Source organism: Dendrobates tinctorius, unplaced genomic scaffold (assembly GCF_039654945.1).
Source record: "Dendrobates tinctorius isolate UK_male_01 unplaced genomic scaffold, ASM3965494v1 ptg000116l, whole genome shotgun sequence".
In the NCBI taxonomy this organism is placed as follows: Eukaryota; Metazoa; Chordata; class Amphibia; order Anura; family Dendrobatidae; genus Dendrobates; species Dendrobates tinctorius.
Window position 1 is genome coordinate 22654419 of NW_027361784.1, and position 24911 is coordinate 22679329.

General features: G+C 46.5%; 1 protein-coding gene across 5 annotated transcripts in view; it reads left to right on the top strand.

Moving 5' to 3' along the window:
* The window catches only part of COL14A1 (collagen type XIV alpha 1 chain), a 166334-nt gene extending 141673 nt beyond the window's left edge, over positions 1-24661 (top strand). For all 5 annotated transcript variants that reach the window (XM_073590265.1, XM_073590268.1, XM_073590266.1 and 2 more), the window contains 8 exons: positions 4919-4972; positions 6319-6390; positions 19483-19518; positions 19796-19862; positions 20517-20705; positions 22051-22128; positions 22439-22585; positions 24238-24661. In XM_073590265.1, coding sequence (XP_073446366.1) covers positions 4919-4972; positions 6319-6390; positions 19483-19518; positions 19796-19862; positions 20517-20705; positions 22051-22128; positions 22439-22585; positions 24238-24269 — 675 coding nt within the window. In that variant the 3' untranslated portion in view covers positions 24270-24661. The remainder of the gene's footprint in view (positions 1-4918; positions 4973-6318; positions 6391-19482; positions 19519-19795; positions 19863-20516; positions 20706-22050; positions 22129-22438; positions 22586-24237) is intronic.
* The last annotated feature ends 250 nt before the right edge of the window (positions 24662-24911 follow it).

The window sequence follows — 24911 nt, forward strand, 5'->3', positions numbered from 1 at the left end:
ACTGTTATTGGGTAAACACCGCAATGTAAGGTGGATATATGGCACCTCCTGTTTGTCTTAAATTTGGAGAAGACTGAAGATTCACTCTTTCAAATCACAATCTATAGGGGGCAGCGTTACAGGGCTTAGTGCTGATGTAGTAAATATATTAAACTCATTCAGTGAAATGGATGATTGGGAATGATAAATTACAACCTCTTTATGTGCTGAGAGATGTTGTCATGTCCCTTACATCGGTGATTTTGGCACCTTCTGAAAAGTATAATTACCCAGTAGGAGGCAGTCCAGGAAAAAGCCAGTCTACGGCATATAATCATACTATACTAAATCACACTAGAAGCAAGGATGGTGATAGTAATCAGTAGGGGCAGTTATAGTAGCGGACATCATAAGCGGGGGTGGGGACAGTATCACAATAAGCACTCAGGCATCATAATTATGGACAGGGGCCCACTACAGAGGACACAGGCATAAGCATAGGTGGGGACACTAGCATCATAAGCATAGGTGGGGACACTTTCAAAGTATGAACATATGCATTATAAGTATGGGCGAAGACACTTTCATATTAAGAATCATAAGCATGGGCAGATAAAGTTTCAGAGTAAGTACACAGTCATCATAAGTGTGGGAGGCGACTCTTTCAAAGTAAACACACAGGCATCAAAAGCTTGGGCGGGAACACTTTCAGACTAAGCACATAGGCTTTATAAGCATGGGCGAGGACACTTCACAGTAAGCTCACAGGTATTATGAGCATGGATGGGGACACTTTCACAGTAGTCACATAGGAAATGTCACGTGGACCCGTCCTGTGTGACGCGTCCAGCAGGCCGGTAACTGAAACAACAAGACACGGCACGTGAAACTGTCCTGTGTGACACGGCCCGCAGGCCGGTAACTAAAACAACAAGACACGGGGGAAGGGGAAACAGTTACAAAAGTGGGCCTGCGATAGGGAATGTTGACGTGGAGACCTCCTGCACGCCCCTGAGTCAGTGTCCCTCACACTCCTAACGTTCCCTAGGCCGGTTCCGCACCGGGCGCCGATAAGGATACCTGTCACCCTAGCACACCCTACACCTATCCCTTGCTAGGGAGCTGGGTGATGCAGGCACTGGCCCCATCGCTGTACTAATACACACCAGGGAAAAATACAAACAGGGAAACACCACTTAGCTTTGCTCTGTTGCTCTTGCTCCCAGCAACAGAGTCCAGCACCAGAATGCAGCTTTCCTCATGAATAGCTGCCACCAAGCTCTGTCAGAGCTGCAAGGAAATTCCCTCTGACTCCTTCCACACCAGGGCTCTGACTGAGCTGCCAGGACCGCTCTCTAGATCCTTCCTCCACGAAGGATGGTTGAAATGAACACTATCACCAACCGTGATTGCAACACCTGACACTCTTTTATAGCAGAGCCAGAGCAATCACACCTGCTTTATAATCACATGCACTAAACTAAAGAAACCACAGTGTAATGACGCTCACCCCCATCGGGGGCAAACTAGAACAAAAGACACCACTGTGTAATAATCCTAATGGCCACCGGGGGCAAAACCAAACTTAAGCACACAGCTTAAGGAAAAAAAAAAGGTTACATGTGCTTTTATCTGTCATGATCCAGCATGGATCATGACAGTACCCTCCCCTTAATGAGGGGCCTCTGGACCCTCAAGACCGCTCCTCATCAGGGAACCACCTACAGCCGGGACGCCCAGGTCCAGAGTTCACCCCAGCAACTACCTGCACGTCAGGTTGATGACAAACGAGCACCACTGGTATTGGCAACGTATGTTCTGGAGGCACCACACATCTCCGAAGCACCGACCTGGGAAACGAGTTGTGTATGTGTATGTTTGGGGGTAACTCGAGTTGGTAAGACTCCTCAACACGCTTCCACTGGATGTTTTTTGGTGGCCACCCATACATGCTTGTTCACACACAGGTCCGGACCTGAACGTTTATTGCCACACATTCGTTTGTCACAATACGGTGAACTCTTACTGGAACTGACAACAGAGGCGTCCTCCTGTGTCACCACACTCACACCCCCGCAACTCACCACGGGGTACAACACCCTCCAACCCCTTCCACCATGAGGTCTGCGCGACTCCCAGGGTTGGCCAATGGCGAGAGTTGAGACTTGCCCCTACTCTCCTGCAGCACATCTGCTGCTCTCACTGGAGAGAAAGGGGTCGGTTGAAGAGAGACGGCAGAGACAGTAGTCCCTAGGCAGCAGCCCTCACACGACTGCCCCCAGCTGACTACTTCCCTTGCCTGCCAATCTATCACCTCCGGTACACCGCCAGCCAACACCTCTGCTGACATGGTACCTTGGGAGGGCAAAATGGAGGAAATATACACTCCCTGGTTGCCTCCCTCCAAGTGACCAGGGGAATGCGGCTTCTCAGATGGCACAGATAGTTTGGCGCGGGTTGGGCAAGCCTTCAGGACATGACCAGTCTGCCCACAGTAAAAACATGCTGACACCACTCCCCGAACCGTAGGCAGCTCCGTACACAAACTAGCTCCTCCTACTTGCATAGGTTCGTCTGGAGACTTGGTATGCACTGGGCAGGCTCTCATGAAATGGCCAGGCTTCCCACAGGAAAAGCATAGCCCCCCACCACGACGAGCCGCAGACACCCCCTTTTTTGTACCAACAACACCGGGCTGTCTGGGTTCCTCCGTTCGCACTGGTGGGTCCTCCTCAATAGCGAGGACAACAGGGGCACATTTTGTGTATGTCTCTCCCTAAGGCGTCTATCCACCCGGATGGCAAGGGACATGGCGGCCTCCAGCGACCTGGGGGCGGCGTACTGCACCAGAGTATCCTGCAGCTTTGGAGACAGACCCTGCACAAATTGACTCCTAAGTGCAGGGTCATTCCACTGAGTGTCAGTGGCCCACCTCCTAAACTCTGAGCAGTACTCCTCAGCAACCTGGGCTCCTTGTTTACACCTACGGAGTTGGGATTCCGCCAGGGCGACGCCATCAGGATCCCCATACACTAGCGCCAAAGCTGCAAAAAACTCGTCCACGGACTCTAATGATGGTGAATCGTCCGGTAGGGAGAAGGCCCAGGATTGGGGATCCCCCTTAAGAAGGGACATAATGATTCCCACCCGTTGCTCTTCACTCCCTGATGAACAAGGGCGCAGCCTGAAATATAATTTGCAGGCTTGCTGAAATACCAAGAATTGATCTCTCCCTCCAGAAAACCTGTCAGGGAGGGATATCTTGGGTTCTGGCTGAGTCTGTCTCTGAACCAAGCCCCCAAAGCCCACCAACAGCTGCAGTTGCTGCACCAACTCACCGCGCAGCCCCCTAATCTCATCCGTAAAGATTTGCAGCATTTGGGCAAAGGACTGCATTGGGTCCATGGCTCAGCAGAAAAAAAAAAGGATGGTTGGTGATAATGTCACGTGGACCCTTCCTGTGTGACGCGACCAGCAGGCCGGTAACTGAAACAACAAGACACGGCACGTGAAACTGTCCTGTGTGACACGGCCCGCAGGTCGGTAACTAAAACAACAAGACACAGGGGAAGGGGAAACAGTTACAACGGTGGGCCCTGCGATAGGGAACGGGGACGTGGAGACCTCTTGCACTCCCCCGAGTCAGTGTCCTTCACACTCCCAACGTTCCCTAGGCCGGTTCTGCACCGGGCGCTGATCAGGATACCTGTCACCCTAGCACACCCTACACCTATCCCTTGCTAGGGAGCTGGGTGATGCAGGCACTGGCCCCACCGCTGTACTAATACACACCAGGAAAAAATACAAACAGGGAAACACCACTTAGCTTTGCTCTGTTGCTCTTGCTCCCAGCAACAGAGTCCAGCACCAGAATGCAGCTTTCCTCCTGAATAGCTGCCACCAAGCTCTGTCAGAGCTGCAAGGAAATCCCCTCTCTAGATCGTTCCTCCACCAAGGATGGTTGAGCACTATCACCAACTGTGATTGCAACACCTGACACTCTTTTATAGCAGAGCCAGAGCAATCACACCTGCTTTATAATAACATGCACTAAGCTAAAGAAACCAGAGTGCAATGACGCTCACCACCACCGGGGACAAACTAGAACAAAAGACACCACTGTGTAATAATCCTAATGGCCACCGGGGGCAAAACCAAACTTAAGCACACAGCTTAAGGAAAAAAAAAAGGTTACGTGTGCTTTTATCTGTCATGATCCAGCATGGATCATGACAGGAATCATAAGCATGGGCAGGGAAAATTTCACAATAAGCACATAATTGTGGGCGGGGACCCTTCACGGTAAGCACACACAGGCATAACCATTGATGTGGACAATTTTCACAGTAAGCACATAAGCATCATAAACATCATAAGCATGGGCGGGGACACTTTCAGAGTAAACACATAGGCATTATAAGCGTGGGCGGGGGCACTTTCAGAGTAAACACATAGGCATTATAAGCGTGGGTGGGGACACTTTCAGAGTAAGTACATAGGCATTATAAGCGTGGGCGGGGGCACTTTCAGAATAAACACATAGGCATTATAAGCGTGGGTGGGGACACTTTCAGAGTAAGTACATAGGCATTATAAGCGTGGGCGGGGACACTTTCAGAGTAAGCACATAGGCATTATAAGTGTGGGTGGGGACACTTTCAGAGTAAGCACATAGGTATTATAAGCGTGGGTGGGGACACTTTCAGAGTAAGCACATAGGCATTATAAGCGTGGGTGGGGACACTTTCAGAGTAAGCACATAGGCATTATAAGCGTGGATGGGGACACTTTCAGAGTAAGCAAAAGTGAATGTTGATCCAAATATTTTTTTCAAGCGTAAGCATCCAAGACACACACACATGCAAAATGAAAAATAGAGGATTAACCAGTGACCGTAACCAAAAATTTACATTTATGTTTTTTTCCTTTATCTGTACAGGGAATCCCAGGGAAAGATGGTCCGACTGGCCCATCAGGTCCTCCAGGCACAATGGTAAAGTGTTTCTTTATGGTATTTAGAAATCTTTGAATCTCTGATGCAATCTTGAAATACAGATAACCTGAGACTAAGGCTATGTGCCCACGTATGCAGAAAAAAACGCACTTCTTCCCAGGAAAAACGTGCTGAGGCTGCCTATGCGGCATCAATAGTAAAAGATAAAATGTTAAAAATGATAAAAAAAAATAAAAATCGGATTATATTCACCTTCCGGCGTCCCGTGCAGCCTTCCCGGGCCTCAGCGATGCTTCTGTTCCCAGCAATGCCTTGCGAGACCTTTTATGACGTAAAGTCCTGCAATACTGTAGTGGTCTCGCGAGATGGGTACGTCATCACAGGTCCTTGCCGCAAGGCATTACTGGGAACGGGAGCATCCCTGAGGCCTGGGAAGGCTGCGCTGGACGCCGGAAGGTGAATATAATCTGATTTTTTATTGTTTTTTTTTACAGGGATATGGTACCCAGGGCCTGGAGGACAGTCTCCTCTCCTCCACACCGTGGGTACCATCCGCATATGAGCCGCTCACTTTGTTGCATGGTGGGCATAGCCACATGCGGGAAGTAAGCGGATCTCATGCTTTCTTAAGGGTGCGGAATCACGGCAATTCTTTTCGAAATTGCGGCGATTCCGCAAAAAGAATGAGCATACTGCGTTTTTTTCCACCACGGAAAAAATCGCAGCATTAGCACAGCATGTGCGGAATGCCATAGGAATGCATGGAGTGCGTTCTGTATGTGTTTTTTAAGCGCTTTTGCAACATTTTCGTGGCAGCAAAAATGCTTAAAAAATCGCAACGTGTGCACACAGCCTTAGAGTATCTTTTGAGAGGCTCAGCTGATTGCAGCATTTCTACATCCTGATGCATAAATGTTTCCTTCTTGGTGTTGGTGGGGACTGAATGGGTCCTTTGGTTTAATACATCATAGTTTGTTGGGTGTAGACAGGGGTAAAACGCGATACTGATTTATCACTGAATTTTATGTATTAGAGCACAGCGATCTTGAAGGTTCCCCAATGGGGTGACAACAGGCCTTTTTACATAAAATTGATTTATAACAATCTGTGGCTTTACTTTTTACTGCAGTTGAAATTCATAACGTGTGCTCTACAACAGAGTTCCCCAACTCCAGTCCTCAAGGCCCACCAACAGATCATGTTTTCAGGATTTCCTTAGTATTGCTTAGGTGATAGTTGCTTCACCTGTGCAATACAAAGGAAATCCTGAAGACATGATCTGTTGGTGGGCCTTGAGGACTGGAGTTGGGGAACCCTGCTCTACAACTCCGCTATACATGGAAGATGTGCGCTGTGTAAAACTCATGTGGTCATTGTTATTGCAGGGTGCACCAGGCAACCCAGGATCTCCGGGTGTTCCAGGAAGCAAAGGACCTCAGGGTGATTCTGGACCCTCGGTATGTGAGTTGCGATATCGATGTGAGGTGGTCTCTGAGAATGATTGTATGTAGGCGGTAAATCACAGCAGAACATGCTGAAGAAATGGGAGAATCACAACCTGGTACATGGCCACGGAAACTGAAATGTTAATCAGAAGAGGCATTTCACGGAGTTGTCCAGTACTTTAGGAGAGGTCATCAATATCAGATTGATGGGGGGGGGTGACAAAAAATAGTTTATAACAATAACATAGTTCATTTTATCAATAAACAAAATGCAAAGTGAATGAACGAAAGAGAAATGTAAATGACTTCAATATTTGGTGGCCGCCTTTTGCCTTCATCAGTTCTTCTAGGTACCTAGCACTCAGCTTTTGAAGGAACCTGGCAGGGAGGTTGTTCCAAAAATCTGGGAGAACTGACCCCAGATCTTCTGTGTATGAGGCTTGTGCTAATCCTTCTGTCTCTTCAAGTGATCCCAGACGCCTAACTGCTTGTATTTCTCAGCTGAGGACACAAAGAAATGGGAAACACTGAGGACTGTAGATACAGCAGTTGGTCAAGCTTCTCTTCAAAAAGAGAAGAAAAACAGGACATAATGCAAAATGGGGCCCCAACTATTACTGGTTTTTAATACTGTGCTCTTCTCATATGGCCCAATGGTATCTTTTGAGGTATTTTTTGAGGCCCTCTAGACTCCAGGGATCGGGTATGGCTACAACCCCTGCACTCATTATCGTTACACCCTTGTCCTAGTGGTACAGATGATGACAATGGTAAAAATTATACAAAAGCAATATTAGAAAATGTTGAAATATTTTATTAGTTCAAGACTAGACAACCCAAAAGCCAATTATCCGCCATCATCTCCCAACCAGTCCATGGTGGTTCATCGTTTAGCAAAATGTTCTAGAATAACCCTGCATGTTACCGAACAGCCCGCTTTGCTATAATGAACACAATCCCCCCTACCCCCCACGTGTTATTTCAGTCCCGACCTGGGTGGGGGGGAATATAATAAACGTAGCTGTGTTTTTCCAGCTTTCGTTAAAATCAAGGAAATCCTGAACAAATATGAATTACCTGGAGCTGAACTTCGGGGGTGCCCACCAGGAAATTGCCCGAGTCCGACATTACCATAGGGTTACACCGAGGGAATTCTGCAGGACGTATCTGTACACTGTCCCAGGGCTCAGCTGTCAAAGCAGCGCTCAGAATATGCCACTGTGTAACTGGTGCCTTGGGGGCGGGAGAGGGGGCACATACTTTATTTTCATAAATGCAGGATAATGACATTGGCAAACTTAAATTCCTAGTAGGGAGGTCCCCTGGCTCCCACCTGCAGAGGGAACTGAGTCCACACACACATGCACACCTCTATTCATTAAAGTCTATGAAGTTAATGAAAGAGCTGTATTTTGGCCACCTGTCCATTCATCAGCCTCAGCGAGGACCAGGGGACCCTCATTTTCCTCGGATCACAGATGCTTTGAACAATTGTAAATACGGATTTGGAACTATGAGACTTTAATTTTCTTATACTAATTTTGAGCTCCATCTCTGGGCCAGAATTATGGGGTAAAAAGCTTTGAAAAGGTGCAAAATTTTAGCACAAATTGAGGCTAAAATTTTGCAACTTTTGGGGTTCTCATGTCAGTTTATCTCACTTTGACAAATTGGACAGAGCTGATGTGGGATGGGGGCACTTGCTACCCCACAAATGTCACTCCAGCAGCGACTGTGCCTATTAATGAATCAGGAGCCCCATACCCCTGATGAAGATCGCTGCTCTTGATGAATGGAGACCTATGTCCTTAAGTCTGCATTACTATCCGTGCTGATTTGACACAATCCAGAGAAATTGGACCACAAGTGGTGGGTGGGGTGGGTGCTTTGAGGGTGTCCCTGCCTATTTTCGGGGCGTTCCTTGGGTGGAGCTTAAATGTCACGATTTTACCCTTTGAATTGTTGGTAAGTGTGTCTATTAATCTCTATTAAAATCCTGTTAGTATTCACGGCAATGTCCACCTTGTTAGGAAATTCTTGTTATTGAGGCAACTTTAGAAAGAAGCCTAACGAAAAATCCCATTCCATTTTGTGTCTCCATGGTTACAGACTACAAAGAAACCCTGTGTAGTCAGATCCAGGAATCATACTCCCACTTATTCGTCTAGTTCCTAATACATCTAAGTGAGAAAAAATTAGAGAGACGGGAATATAACTTCAAGATCAGACTATAGAGTTTGTTTGTAGTCTGTAACTATGGAGACACATCGGTCATTCATAGGAGCTGGATACATAAAGCGGTAGAGGATTTTTAATCTAGATAATTTTCCAAGTGGTTTTTTTTTTTTCATTTTGACACAAACAATTGCTGTGATATTACGAGAAGACTCTCTACATATTAGACATTTGTGCTGAGGGAACCAAGCTGTCAGCTCCTTGGGATATTTCAATAACATCTGGTCGGTGTAATTATTCTTCATAAAACATTCCAGAAAACGACGACAGCCATGACACGAAGCAACTGCTGGAGGAGCCATGATGTGTTCATGCAAAATGTACAAAACACATCATTCATAATGACTTGTGGGGAAAAAAACCTAACTACTACGATGTAATAAATCACACATGACGGAGACAGTGCTGGTATTCTGCAAGAATTCATGATGTGTTAAGGTGCAAATCTTCTACTAAATGTATATTCATGTGCAAAAATGATGCATTAGGTGACCGCAGGGGTACAGGAGCTGAGCTGAGGACAGAAAGGACGAGATTACAGAGGGGACGAAGCTGCAGGGGTACAGGTGCTGAAAATGGGGGACGAGGCTGCAGGTGTACAGGAGCTGAGGACAGAGGGGACGAGGCTGCAGGGGTACAGGAGCTGAGCTGAGGACAGAAAGGACGAGGCTGCAGGGGTACAGGAGCTGAGCTGAGGACAGAAAGGACGAGGCTGCAGGGGTACAGGAGCTGAGGACAGAAGGGACGAGGGTGCAGGGGTACAGGAGCTGAGGACAGAAGGGACGAGGGTGCAGGGGTACAGGAGCTGAGCTGAGGACAGAAAGGACGAGATTACAGAGGGGACGAAGCTGCAGGGGTACAGGTGCTGAAAATGGGGGACGAGGTTGCAGGGGTACAGGAGCTGAGCTGAGGACAGAAAGGACGAGGGTGCAGGGGTACAGGAGCTGAGGACAGAAGGGACGAGGCTGCAGGGGTACAGGAGCTGAGGACAGAAAGGACGAGATTGCAGAGGTACAGGAGCTGAGGACAGAGGGGACGAAGCTGCAGGGGTAGAGGTGCTGAGGACAGAGGGGACGAGGCTGCAGGGGTACAGGTGCTGAGGACAGAGGGGTACAGGTGCTGAGGACAGAGGGGACGAGGCTGCAGGGGTACAGGTGCTGAGGACAGAGGGGACGAGGCTGCAGGGGTACAGGTGCTGAGGACAGAGGGGTAGAGGTGCTGAGGACAGAGGGGACGAGGCTGCAGGGGTACAGGTGCTGAGGACAGAGGGGTACAGGTGCTGAGGACAGAGGGGACGAGGCTGCAGGGATACAGGTGCAGAGGACAGAGGGGATGAGGCTGCTGAGAACAGAGGGGACAAGGCTGCAGGGGTACAGGAGCTGAAAATGGGGGACGAGGCTGCAGGGGTACAGGAGCTGAGGACAGAGGGGACGAGGCTGCAGTGGTACAGGTGCTGAGAACAGAGGGGACGAGGCTGTAGGGGTACAGGAGCTGAGAACAAAGGGGACAAGGCTGCAGGGGTACAGGAGCTGAAAATGGGGGACGAGGCTGCAGGGGTACAGGAGCTGAGGACAGAGGGGATAAGACTGCAGGGGTACAGGAGCTGAGGACAGAGGGGACGAGGCTGCAGGGATACAGGAGCTGAAAATGGGGGACAAGGCTACAGGGGTACAGGAGCTGAGGACAGAGGGGATGAGGCTGCAGGGGTACAGGAGCTGAGGACAGAGGGGACGAGGCTGCAGGGGTACAGGTGCTGAGGACAGAGAGGACGAGGCTGCAGGGGTACAGGTGCTGAGGACAGAGGGGACAAGGCTGTAGGGGTACAGGAGCTGAGAACAGAGGGGACAAGGCTGCAGGGGTACAGGAGCTGAAAATGGGGGACGAGGATGCAGGGGTACAGGAGCTGAGGACAGAGGGGATGAGACTGCAGGGGTACAGGAGCTGAGGACAGAGGGGATGAGGCTGCAGGGGTACAGGTGCTGAGGACAGAGGGGACGAGGCTGCAGGGGTACAGGAGCTGAGAACAGAGGGGACAAGGCTGCAGGGGTACAGGAGCTGAAAATGGGGGACGAGGCTGCAGGGGTACAGGAGCTGAGAACAGAGGGGACAAGGCTGCAGGGGTACAGGAGCTGAAAATGGGGGACGAGGCTGCAGGGGTACAGGAGCTGAGGACAGAGGGGATGAAGCTGCAGGGGTACAGGAGCTGAGGACAGAGGGGACGAGGTGCAGATAAGTGCCAGAAAGGGTTTCTTCCTCTGAAATCATTTATCACTTTTTCACAAGAAGATATGTGATAAAAGTATGATTTCTAGGGGTCCAACTATTGGGGCCGATTATGGGTCACAAAATCCCTTGCGTGAATAGAGCAATAGTGCGAATACATGGCAACCACTACATTCATTAATATGCTGGGTCGCCTATATCCTTCGGTCCAATTCTAATCAGTCAGTGTGAATTTCGTCAATTTGTTCTTTAAGAGCTGTACGTGTGATTCCTGATAGAAGTCTATTACAGAGTTACTTAAAGGGTGGTCCGAAACCAATATTGATTTTAATCATACATGTCTATCAATTTATTGTAATAATCTAATCGCTTTTTGCAATGCACTTTAATTAAAAAGTCCCTATTGTTCCCTCTCTACTCTAGCTAACGGCTTTATTTTTTTTTTTTATCCACTTCCGTTTTGATGACACTTCGTTTGAGAATCCCCAGTGCATGCTGTGATACTGAAACAGAATTTTATCAGGGGGCAGAGGCTGCAGCAGTGACCACCCCGAAACAGAGTCATCAGTGATATCCCTTTCAGGGACTGGATTAGTCCCTGCTTTACTGTGCATGCATTGTTTGTCAATTCCAATGTATGCCTAGTAGAGCTTCCTTCTCACTGTGCGATATTCTTTTTAGTGCACAGTGACAGTGTGCTCCCTCATAGGCTCTAGTGAAAAGTGATGAGTCAGCAAAAGAGTGCACTGTTAGTGCACACTCTAAGAAGAGAACAGGGCAAGTAAGGCGAGCAGAGATCAGTACAAAGTTACACATGTTTCAGTGTGGTAACAGAGGCTGATGATGCCACAGCACTGACTGACAGCCAGCTCGGCAGTGCATCCGTGAAGAGTTGGCTGTTAGTGTCGGGGCATGCGACTGATTGCTCGGCTATATCCGTTAATCCCACTCTAATGACCAGTCACTGTGAATTTAGATTAAATATTAAACTGCCCTTTAAGCACTATAAAGGTGTAATTCCTGATAGAAGTCTAGTACGGAGTTACCAAAAGTCTCTGAAATTCAAGAGGGGTATCCCTTAAAATGCTGTCATGTTTCTGTATTTCAGTGCTGAGTAATTTATTAATATATCATTAGCAGGATCAGAGCTAAATAATAGTTACATAATAAAGTTTTGTCTGACTGCATCCACCTTCAGGGGGCGCCTCAGGGCTTGCTACATACTGTGCCAATATAGAGTTTAATACTTCTAGTGGTGGCAATCTGTACACAGGTCGTCAAGATTTGGAGAATATTTGGAGGATAGAAGTGTTAATAGTTTTTTTAATTAACAAAATGCAAAGTGACTGAACAAAAGAGAAATCTAAATTGCATCCAATTTTGGTGCCACTGCACTTTGCCTTCACAACATCATCATTTCTTCTAGGTACACTTGCACAAAGTCAGCAATTTTGTAGGATTATCCTGATGTATGAGTAACCAATTATACCAAACAGGTTTAATCATCATCATTTTCATATGTAGTTTGAAACAGTCATTAACTGAAACAGAAACGGCTGTGTGGGAGGCTTAAAAAGGATCCTGTCAGGTCCAATAATGCTGTTAAGGGGTTAATCTGCAGGTTAATAGCGTTATGTAAATGTCCAGCTGCAGTACAGAAAGTGCAGCACATGGAGAAAATTAACTTTATTTCACCCAGGTGCTGCCAGCTTTCAGTCATGTAGGCATAACTGAAGCAATTACAGTCAGTGCTCACAGCACTGAGAGCGGCAGCTGATACTGACTGACAGCTGGCTCAGCAGTGCGTCAGTGAAGAGATGCAGATTAACCCTAGATCTGCAAGTTGTAGGTGCCTGGTCGCAGTACTGAAAGTGCAGCACATGGATTAAAATTAGTTTTTTTTTTTCTCCCAGGAGTTGTGGGCTTTCAGTCATGCAAGTATGCCCAGAGCAGTTACAGTTAGTACTCACAGCACAGAGCTGCGGATGTAACCATACCCCAGCACTGACTGACAGCCAGGTCAGCAGTCTATCAGTGTACACCGAGCTATCAGTCAGTGCAGGGACATGTTTATAGCTTCCGCTCTCAGTGCTGTGATCACTGACTATAATTGCATTGGTCATGTCTGCATGACTGAAAGCCGGTGGCCCCAAGGAAAATTAAAGTTCAATTTCTCATGGATGCTGCACTTTCAGTACTACGGCCGAGCATCTTCATAACGCTATTAACCTGCAGATTAATCCTATATCTGCAGGCTAATAGCATTATTGGACATGACAGGTTCTCTTTAAAACTGGGTGAGAAACAGCCAAACTGCCACAAAGGTAAGGTTTTGGAAGACCGTTTCATGTCACAGGTCAGACACCATGACGAAGACTGAGCATAACGAGAACCAGGCAGTTATACTGCATCAGCAAGGTCTCTCCCAGGTAAAAATGTCAAAGTAGCCATGCATCTGATGTCCAGATTCCACAGGAACAAGACAGGCAACTCCTCACTGGTTGGATCCCTCGCTGATGGGAGTGGATCCCCCCAGTGGGCACAGGCTCCTTGGCAAATGCAGGTCCATAAGTCTTAAACAGGCTTAATTCTGTATTCCAATCTCATTACAGACAGTTTCCTGATAACATGACTGATTCCAGGAAAACTGCACTACTGTGTCCATGATCAGTTATCAGGTAATCAGCAACACATTATTGCTTGGTTTATTCCTGTATTGTTAGTGATGTTTAGAGGCAGATTTGGACTCAGATCGCCATTGGTCCTGTATGCGCTTTAATCCTAGTGAGGCTGTTGTTGCTGGTTAACTGATAACTAATCATGGACACAGTAGTGCGGTTTTCCTGGAATCAGTCATGTTTTCAGGAAACTGTAATGGTGGCTGATATTGGAACAGAGAACTAAGTCTGTTTAAGACTTATGGACCTGCATTTACCAAGGAGCCTGTGCCCACTGGGGTGATCCACTCCCATCAGCAAGGGATCCAGTGTGGAGTTGCCTGTCTTGTTCCTGCGGAATCTGGACATCAGATGCATGGCTGCCCAAGATGGCCCCTGCCAGAAAACTCCAGCACCAAGGTGGGTCCAGGAATGCCCACTTTAGGCTACTTTCACACATCAGGTTTTCGGCGTCAGGCGCGATCCGGCGTCGTGCCGGAACGCCGGATCCGGCAAATGTTTTGTAAAACCGGATGTGACGGATCCGGTTTTCTGCCAGATCCGTCTTGTTCTTGACAGACAAAACCGGATCCGTCTCATCCAGTTCATCCGTTTTTCTATCCGTTTTTCGACGGATTACGCCGGATCCGGTTTTTAAAAACACCCCTTGTGGCCTTCCGAACGGGATTGGCTACTGGAAAACTATATATACCATGTTCCTACAGCCCTTCTTTGACAGGTTGTAGAGGAGAAAGTGCAGGTTGGAGAGAAGAGCAAGTTACTGGCGAAGATGGATGTTGTCATTGGAAATATTTTGAAGAATTTGGCGGATTTTACAGCGGAGGCGAATCGTTTGAGGGTGATTGTTCTGGAGAAGGAGAGAGCGAGACAGCAGCGCATCAGGCATCGTAGACGACGTTTGTGGATCCACCCCATCACAGCCAAGAGAATGACGCGTGGGGTCTATTCTACACTCTGCATGGACCTTAGACGAAACCCGGAGAAATTTTTTTGGATATGTTCGGATGAAAATGGAGAATTTTGATTACTTGGTGGAGCGCATTGCACACCTCATAAGAAAAGCGGACACCTATTGCCGCTTCTCTGTTTCACCCGCAGAGCGTCTGATGGTGACTTTAAGGTAAGCCACATTTATTGGATGTGATCGCATCAGAGCACACTTTCACTGCAATCTTGTTGGTGGTAATTTGTATCTCCAAGTGTTATAGGTCAGTTTTGGTATGTAATGCCGTGATTTAAAACTAATTGATTGTTTTTTAATTCCCCACAGATTTCTTGCAACTGGAGAATCCCTTTCGTCACTGCATTTCCAGTACAGACTCGGGATTTCCACCATATCTGGAATTGTGAAGTACACATGCCGTGCACTGTGGGACTCCTTAGCTGAAGAGTTTTTACCAGAGCCCACAACAGAGAGGTGGATTGAAATTTCAGAAAAGTTTCAACAGATATGTCAGTTTCCCAACTGCTTGGGCGCTGTGGACAGGAAACATATCCGCATTGTAAAGCCAGCCGGATCGGGATCGGAATATTTCAATTACAAGAAATATTTTTCAATTGTCCTCATGGCCATCGCTGACGCGGAATACAAATTTATTGCTGTTGATATTGGGGCCTATGGCCGCTCCAATGACTCAAGTTTTCAAACTGTCTGCCATGGGGCGTAAACTGTATGGAAACACCTTCCAGTTCCCACCCCCTAGACCGCTGCCGCAAACATCTGGTCCACCTATGCCATTTGTCTGTGTAGGGGATGAAGCCTTCCAGCTGTCAGAACACCTTTTGAAACCGTACTCTAGCAGAGGACTGACAAGAACAAAACACATTTTTAATTACCGCCTCACAAGAGCAAGAAGAATGGTTGAATGTACCTTTGGTATTCTGACAGCCAAATGGCGGGTCCTATTGACTGCGATCAACCTCAAGACAGAAACTGTGGACGAGGTGATCAAAGCTTGCGTGGTACTCCACAATTTTGTTATCTGCAAGGAACCCATTTCCATTGAGGACACCTCTGAAGAAACCACCTTGCAAGATTACCATGACATTACCACTAGAAGTTCTGTGACGGTTTCAGTAATGAGGGACAATTTTGCACTATACTTTATGTCACCTCAAGGCAGAGTACACTGGCAGGATGACAGAGTGTGAAAGATTTGTGCCCTTAACCAAACTTGTGTACCTTCTGTACCAACAGTATATACCTTTGCCAACCAAAGTTGGCTATCTTGTCATGGTCTTACTATTTTTAGCTTTAGGCCACAGGTGTGTACCTGGTTGTGTTTTATGCAAAGTATTTCACCTTTTAACAAAAGTTGTGTACATTGTTAGGAAATCACCAACAATAAACACAACTTTTCAGGTGAAATTCTTTGCTTCAAACACAACCAGGAACACAACTGTGGCAAAAAGCTAAAATTTACCCACAGTTATATACCTGGTTTTGAATACCTTTGTACCTTTTAAATACCCTGTATTTAACCTTTTTTTTAAACATATTTCGCCGCAGAAAGAAATGACAGACAACCAGTGTAAACGATAATTTAACTTTTATTTAAAATATTTTTTTTTTGTAAACTGTTTTTAAAGTTAAAAAAACTTTTTTAATAAAGGTTTGAAACCAACTGGGCATTTTTATTACAAAACACATCATAAATCTGTGTAGTGTGGGGTGGAAATACTGCTGGAGGGGCTGCGGGACACTTCGACAATGGGAGTGTGGAGAGAGGACTGGGATCGTGGTGGGGAAGGAACAGTTAGAGGTGAAGGTGTGGAAAAAGCTACAGAATGGGTGGACATGTGGGAGGCAGAAGAGGTGGTGGGCGGTGGAGTGGAGGGTTGGGCAGGGACTGTAGGAGCAGATGATGTTGATGGCAAGTTGTATGGGGAAGGAGTTTGGTATGGGGCAGGTTGCTGGAAGTGGGGAGATGTCTGGTACTGGGGAGGTTGCTGGTACTGGGGAGGTTGCTGGTACTGGGGAGGTTGCTGGTACTGGGGAGGTTGCTGGTATGTAATAGGAGGGGGAGGATGGAAAGTGGCTGGAGGGGGTGCAGATGTAATAGGAGGGGGAGGATGGAAAGTGGCTGGAGGGGGTGCAGATGTAATAGGAGGGGGAGGATGGAAAGTGGCTGGAGGGGGTGCAGGTGGAGGAACTACTGGGGTGGGAGGAGGAGGTTGGGAGGTAACGTGCTGGAGAGCACCGTGGCACGAATGCATTACATGCATCTGCTGGGTAGGAGATAGCGTTTCCATGCGCTCCACAACAGACCTGAAAAATGTGTGGTTTGGCGAAGATCTTGCTTCTGAATGCATGGTTTGCAGAAGTGTCTTCACCTCCAGAATGCTGGAGTTGATCTGCTGAAAGCCTGCGGAGATTTGCTCTGACAAGACTTTTAGACAGTTCTGGAAAGATGCATTCAGATGCAAGAACTCTGGCGCATAAGTCTTTTCCTGACCCCTCTGCCGCTGCCGCCCAGTACCCGCAGGTGTACTAGAGGCGGCAGGGGCAGAAGGGTGGGGTAAAGGGAAAGCGATCTCCTCACCAGCAGCTTCATGTAATGTAGGCGGCCACGATGCTCCTGTGCGGGTGGATGGGACAGATGGGTCGAATGTGTGGGAAGGCTGGGAAGGTGCAGATGTACCGGGGCGGTCGAAGTGTCCCTCGGTGCCGGTCTCCTCAGGGATCGCCTCAGAAGGGTCCAATCGTGCAGGCTCCCGAGTGCTGCTCACCGTGCTGTGGAATAAAGAGAAAAAAAAACAATTAAAATAGTGACATGGCATGGCCCTGGCTGAAAAAAAAAAGTTACATCTAACATTTTTTTTCACATGTGGTGTGTAATATTTACCTTCTGGTGAGCATTGTTTCCCGGAGGAACGACAGGGCTCGTGCGTACTTGTACTTGCTCCTGCGTCCTCCAGATCCACTCGGGGCCCGCATCTCTTTATTGAACTCCTTCTTGAAACGATCCCTCACAGACCGCCACCGCTTCACAATTCTGTTCCCTGAAACGAGAAAGGAGTGGTTAGTATACAACATCAGTGTTTCCCAAACTCCAGTCCTCATGGTCCCCAGGGGTCATGTTTTCAGGATTTCCATAGTAAATAGAAATCCTGAACACATGATCCGTGGGGACCACGAGGACTGGAGTTCGGGAAACACTGGTTTAAATCAAGCAACCGGTACTGTATATACTTACGCTCTTTAATCTGGGCCCGAGCATCGAGGTCCTCCCAGCGGTCCACAAGGAGCGAACAGATTTCCTCCCAGAGTCGTCGGGTAACGATCAGGTCAGCGTGGCGGCGGTCAGCCATATTCCAGAGCGGCTCCCTTTCTCTGACGAGATCGATGAGGTGGTCCACATCGATTCCTCCATCCTCACATCAGAGTCGGGAGCACGCTGTGAAGGCTGTTAAAGAAAAAGACAAAAATAACATAATTAGCCTCCACAAAAGAAATGAAATAAAAAGTGCAAAAAAACAAAGCAAAAATATTTATACTTACACGCTGGTGACCGCCGCGTTGCTGTCGCCGACGACCCTGGGAGGCACTGCGAGGACCTCTTGGCCAAGCACCAGATTGGGAAGACTAGAGAAGAAAACAAAAAATGTTATGTCTTTGGATGTAGGCATTTGTTTGCTGTGTGTGGTCTGCAGAACATTGTTTTCTATGTGTTGTGTGTAGTGTGATGTTGTGTTTCTGCGTTTGATGCAAAAAACTTACCAATTGTGAGCCCACTCCAGGTGTCTGTCCACCCCTTCCTTCTTCTTCTGGGAGCTCCTCTTCATCTTGTGATTCCTGTTTTGAAATAAAAGGCAATGAATAGACATATATTACAGAGATGATGGATTTTGGAAATAAAAACTTACCGTCAAACGCTGACGATGCGAGGGAGGGCTCCCAGAAGATGTACTGTCTTCCGGCTGGCCAGACTCCATGCCTGTGGGTGGTGGTACTGCTGCTGCAAGTGCTTCCAGTGCTGCTGCTGCTGCATCTCTTGGGCGGCTGTTGAATAAAGAGAAACAAAGGGGCAATGAATATCTTGATATTCCATGGCCCTAGTTTGGAGGAATGGGGGATTTGATAATTACCGTCTCTCATCTGCTGCTGGACTCCACTCCCGTTGTTCAGCATGCTGCTCCATTTGGGGTGGTGGTGGTGCTGATGGTGCTGCTGCAGATGTCTCCTGCCTTGTCCTGCGCCTGGTTGCTGTCTTGGGTGCCATGTTGGGTGTGGCTGAGGGTCCCACTGTCTTGCTTTTATATATATGTCTTGTGGGCAGAGCTACTGAGCATGCTCAGACCAAAAATACCGGATCCGGCGCATTGCGGCGCTCATAGGCTTTCATTGTGTGAAAAAGCCGGACGCGCCGGATCCGGCGTGTCCGGCTTTTTCGCCGGAGACAAAAAACGTTACAGTAGCCGTTTTTTCCAGACGCCGAATTGAGACAATGCCGGATCCGGCGAAAACCGGATGAAACGCATGGCCATCCGGCGCGATCCGGCGCAAATGCAAGTCAATGGGGGGGAAACCGGATCCGGCATTGCATTTCGCCGGATCCGGTTTTTGTCAAAAGCGCCGGATCGCGCCTGACGGCTAAAACCTGATGTGTGAAAGAGGCCTTAGGTGCACAAAAATGTCAACGTAGACAGGTATTTTACGATGAGATGTTCAAGATCTTTTGAAGAAGCACCATGAAATGGTGAGGATGAGGACCATAGACTAAGTGGTCGGCCAAAGAAACTTAATGTAGCAGATAAAGGACACATCATGCTTACTTTTCTTCGCAAACGGAAGATGTACAGCAGTGCCATCAACTCAGAACTGGCAGTAACCAGTGGGACCCAGCTACAACCACATGTATATATGCAAATTAATAAATTAATCAGCACAGAGTGCTGTAACTAAAAATTACAAGGTGTTAATCCACAGGATTAATTATCATATTAACATTTTTTTTCCTTATTTTAGGGTCTTCCAGGGACAAAAGGGGAAAGAGGAGAAAGAGTAAGTAATTCCTAAATATGTCATCAATATAATTTCCTCCGGACATGCAGCTGCAAACTATGTATAAAAGGGGACAAATCTACAGCAATCAGCCATAACATTAAAACCAAAAATTATGTAGTCAAGACATCAACTTCCATATTAGGCAGATGATCGGATACAGATCTGGGGAATTTTGAGATTTAAGATTATACTGAATATTTGGTCTGTTAAATGTTTAGGCCGGGACGATGCGTCACAATGCTCTTCATATGGCTTTGTGTTGTTCTTACTGCAGGGCGACACCCAGTCCCAGAACATGGTGCGCGTCATTGCTCGGCAAGTGTGTGAGCAGATCATCCAGAGTGAGTATCTAAACCTTGGCTTAACCTTCAGACATTATTGCCGTGTGCGAATCGATGCCTCATTTATCATCTTGAGTAAACGTATATCAGATCCTGAGTGGGAAGTGACTATATGGTGTCCACTCGAGCCTGACATGGCAAAGGTGTTGATCTCCAGTCCTTCTTCAGGGTCTGGTCAGATTTTAAGATGATAAACATAACTGTGATGACCAATCAGACCAAACAGTCTAGTTGGCAGTAACATGGTGGCATTCAGTGAAGGGCATAGTGTGGTCTTCATTGTTGACTTTATGAAAGGTCAACCTAAGGTGACTGTGGTGTCCACCATGATTCCTACAGCTCTGCCATGGACCTATGGATGCTTTTCTCTGCAGGAGAGGACTTTTATGCTCGGAAGTAGCAATAGTTTGGTCACTAGAGACATAAGTTACATAATTGCAAGCTATAAGTCATGCAGAATTAATATATGGTTACGTGCTCCAAAGGAAATAATATTGCCTTTAGGTGAGTGCACACAACTGTCTCTTTTAACCCCCCTGTTGAGTATGGGTTTGATGGCACCACCGTCATAAATATTAGAAATGCATATAACCTGCTGAACAGCAGTGCAGATTCCTGTCCTGGTTTAGATCACTGATTCATTTTTTTTGGTAGGTCACATGTCAAGATTCAACTCACTCCTGAACCAAATACCAAGTCAGTCCGTGTCTGTTAGGAGCATCCCAGGACCGCCAGGGCCACCTGGCCGACAAGGTTCTCCAGGAACACCAGGAGAAATGGGATCACCTGGAGCATCAGGATTTCCCGGAAGTCCTGGAGGCCCAGGAGCACCCGGAGAAAGAGGTAAATTCTGTTCATAGAATATGGTTGGGTCAGGATGGATTTGGACAAGGGAGGAATGGATGTAGCATGTTGAGCTTGAAGCAACATCTAAAGCCACGTTCACATGTTCAGTATTTGGTCCGTATTTTACATCAGTATTTATATGCCAAAATCAGGAGTGGAACAATCAGAGGAAAAGTATAATAGAAACACGTCACCGCTTCTGTATTTTTCACCCACTCCTGGCTTTGGCTTACAAATACTGATGTAAAATACTGAATGTGTGAACGTGACCTAATACTAAGCAACACTGCACACAGTATATTGTCCTGGATATTACATGATGCTTCTTTCGCCAGTCAATTCTGTTCTGTTCATTCACATTATGGGTGCAGGGGACACAGTTTTCTCTTTTCTATAGAAGTGTGTCCTGTAAATGCTACACTGTCCAGGCATTGAACAAGCAGAGAGCGTCAGGGAAGGTGACCGGTATTAGAACTAATGGGAAATGTGAATGCACAAGTGGAGTAATGGGTCTTATCCGAGCATGTTTGCTCATCACTAAGGGTATGTTCCCACAATCAGTAAACGCTGTGGGTTGGACGCTACGTATATCTGCAGCGTCCAACCCGCAGCAGCCAAAATGTAGTGAAAATCACATCTCCACTTTGCGTGCAGGGACGCCTCCTGCTTCCCTGCATACACGCATATGCGGCGCATTTTTCCCGAATGCAGCATGTCTATTTATCTTGCGAAGACGCTCAGTCTCCGCAAGATAAATATCACCAGGGCAATATATTGGGACGCAGTGATTTCACATGGTTCAATGAACACATTGTGTTCAAAATCCAGCAGCGCTTTGGACGGAGCGGACATGTGCGGCGTCCAAAGTACTGCCGGTTTCTGACCATGGCAGGGCACATACCCTAATGGAGACAGTGTATTTCAGGATGTTTGCCGGTGGATTGTAGCTTGGGGTAATGGATTATTAAATAAGTGGCCTATTTTATGGTCTATTCTCTAAACCCAAGGATTCACAAATTCTATAGTTCTAGTGATTATAGTACTTGTGGTGGTTGCCTACCGTTGATAACAGGGGCCCCTAGCAGATGGACCCCTTACAATTAGCCACAGTCGTAGAATCCAAAACCATACACATTCAACCATGATCTAGACGTGGCCACTGGTTGGATCCAGTTTAAGAACCGAAAAGATTTCTTGCTCTTGAAGCCAACTGCTCGCTACTTTTGACCCTTCTTCCGTGGTGACTTAGTGTGGACCTTGTTCACTCCAATCACTGTAATTGTCTAATCAAAGCTTCGTCCAATAACTAAAAATTTATTTATTTTTTATTATCTCACAATAGGTCTACCTGGTGAAAAAGGAGAAAGGGGAAACTCAGGAGTCGGAACTCAAGGCCCACGAGGTCCCCAGGGACCTCCAGGTAAAAATATTCAATGCAACAGCCCTTCATTGTCTGAAAACGCTGTGATAGAAATGTATAGAATATCCTACAAGTTGTGCCAGCTAGCCAAAAGGAGAACTGTAACATTGCCAAGATTTAGAAATCCCATCTATACATTATTACTTCCCACGGGCTATAACATCTCAAGAATTCTTTTACCTTTTGTTCCCAACAGAAATTTTGTATTCCAGATCTTACAATGCAGAATTTAGTCTAATGAACATTAGTTCCATGTAAGGAATTTTCTTTTTGAATACTTCTTTGAAAACTTATGAGCTTCTTCTAACAGGACCCCCAGGAGAAGGTCGAACTGGAAACCAAGGACCTGTCGGGCAACCGGGACAACGTGGATTGCCAGGTCCACAAGGAAATCTTGGTCCATCGGGACCTCCCGGGCCACCAGGATATTGCGATGCCTCTTCTTGTGCTGGATATGGTGAGCTCTAATGATTATTGTAGAACTTTTCCAATGGATAGATGTTATCTTGACTGCTAAAAATTCTGGTAAATTGTATTTTTTAAAAATTGCTGCAAAATTTTTTTTTGCTAAAAACGGCACATTTTATACCTCTTGGGAGCCATTCATTAGCACATCTTTTTCTGACTTTTGTAAGTTTCACCCACTACCTTTACTTACTTTCGCTCAACTATCATTTTTAATCTCATGCTGAATATCTTTCTACTTATTATGCGATGACATCGAATAGAAAATTACCGTTTGCTGTGCCAGAATAAGTGCAAATTCCTGAAAAATGTACAGTACCCGTCATACAAATCTGTAACTGAATATTCCCTCGAAATGTCACATATTAACCAAACATGACATTGCAAACAGAGATTTGCATGATTTCGTCATCGTGTTTTTGTGCAGTTTTGTCTGCGTCGCTGTGTTTGTCACTGTGTATTGGTCAAAGAGCTATTGACATTCCTATGAGATTGCTGAAAAGGGGACTGTACCTTCAAAACACTTTACAGAATTAATACATGCCAATATAAAAAAAAAAACTTTGTAATATATTTTAATCAGAAAAATCTACTTCTTTCTCCATTTATAAGACACTTCTTCCCTCCCCCCCACTGAAGTTGTTATACACTCTTAAAAGAAAATAGCTCATCTCTGTCTGCTAGTATAGTGAGGTGTCTGATTACACAGCCCCATTACATGAAGGGAACACAGTGAGAAAACAGGCAGAGCCAGACACATAAAGATGGTGATGCTGAGCTTTCTCATAAGTCTTTTATCTTATTCCAGAGCTGGAATCACTTCTACACAGCTCAGTATTGCTTTAATTGTCCTTTATGCTTCTGCTTCTCTAAAGACTGAAGGGTAGTAATCTCTCGTGTCTGTGTCTATCGAGTATGGCAGTCCTCATAGCAGCTAATCACCACCCACCAGCTCAGAGTCAATTGCAAAGTAGAAATAGAGCTTATAGAGGAGAAAACTGATGAAAATGTTTCCACATTCAAAAAACTCATTGTGAGTTTACCCATAAGCCATGCCAAAAAAAACTGATGGCCGTATCCTGTTGCACCCTAAGCATTTATCACTGGAGATGGTGTGGACTTATTCGCAGCACCCAGTCCAGTGGCCAAGTCATTTATCAGAGCCGGTTCCTACCTCCCAGTATCCACAGCTCTTCTAACTAGTAAGCCTTTTGCGACATCACGTGTCTCGCCGCAACGATGCTGGACCACACAGGTTAATCAAAATAAGGATGTTGTCGGGTAAGAAGCGGTTCTCGGGGCTTCCAACAAATGGCCAAAGATTACTGACCTGGCTGTTGGACCGGATCTTGCGAATCCATTTGCACAATGTCAGCTTATTTATGTAAAGGCTAGATTAGTAGGTCCAATTTGAGGGACCACCACTGATCTCACCAGCAGGTGATTCCAATCGCCATGCACCTTAGTTTAGACATATCTCCCTAAAAATGCCAATGCATCGTATCAGTGTAAATCCTTGTTCATTGTTGGTTTGCATTTGTCTCTTGGTGTAATATTTATGTACTGACATTTGTGTTTTTTTTCCTCTTTTATTCCTCTCCAAATGTCTCATTTTACACAATTTTACACATATCCAATGAGAAGGCTTGATACCTTACAATGACTACCAGCCTTGAAGAGCACGACCGTTTGTGGTACAACTCGGCATTGCCAATTGGCTCAAAATCACCAAATGGAAAATAGTCCGTAAAACTAGACAGTAAAGAACTTGTCATTAAAACCCCACAAAAAACATTCACTAAGTGATGAAGACGAGAGGATAACGCTCCATGGAGGTTTCTCCTTCCGCTTCCATTAGCTGCATATCAAGCAGTATCACATGTACATTGCTTGGGACAGCCCAGAGCTGAAAGAAACCAAGATACTGTGACATTGTTCACTTCATTGATGTAAATGTCTGTGGTCGATTACACGTTCCTGGTGACGGTTTCCTGGTTAAGTGTTTTTTTTTGTCTTGTTCGTATTAATTGTTCCTTGTTGTAAATAAAGGTACAGTATTTAAACCCTTGTATAGCATCTAGGCCCTGTTGTCATGTTTAGGGTTTTATTTATACCCTGTTGTATATGTATTTAATCAATTATACACTCGTGGTGGTGGCGGGTCAAGGTGGATATGGCGGTGAACCTGGCCAAGGAAGCCCTGAATCCTATGGCCCAGGAAGTCCTTATGATGATGACGACGACAGAGAAGATCCGTATGGTGGATACCAAATGCCCTACCCTGATGCCTACTCCCATCCTGGCTACCACCAACAGGA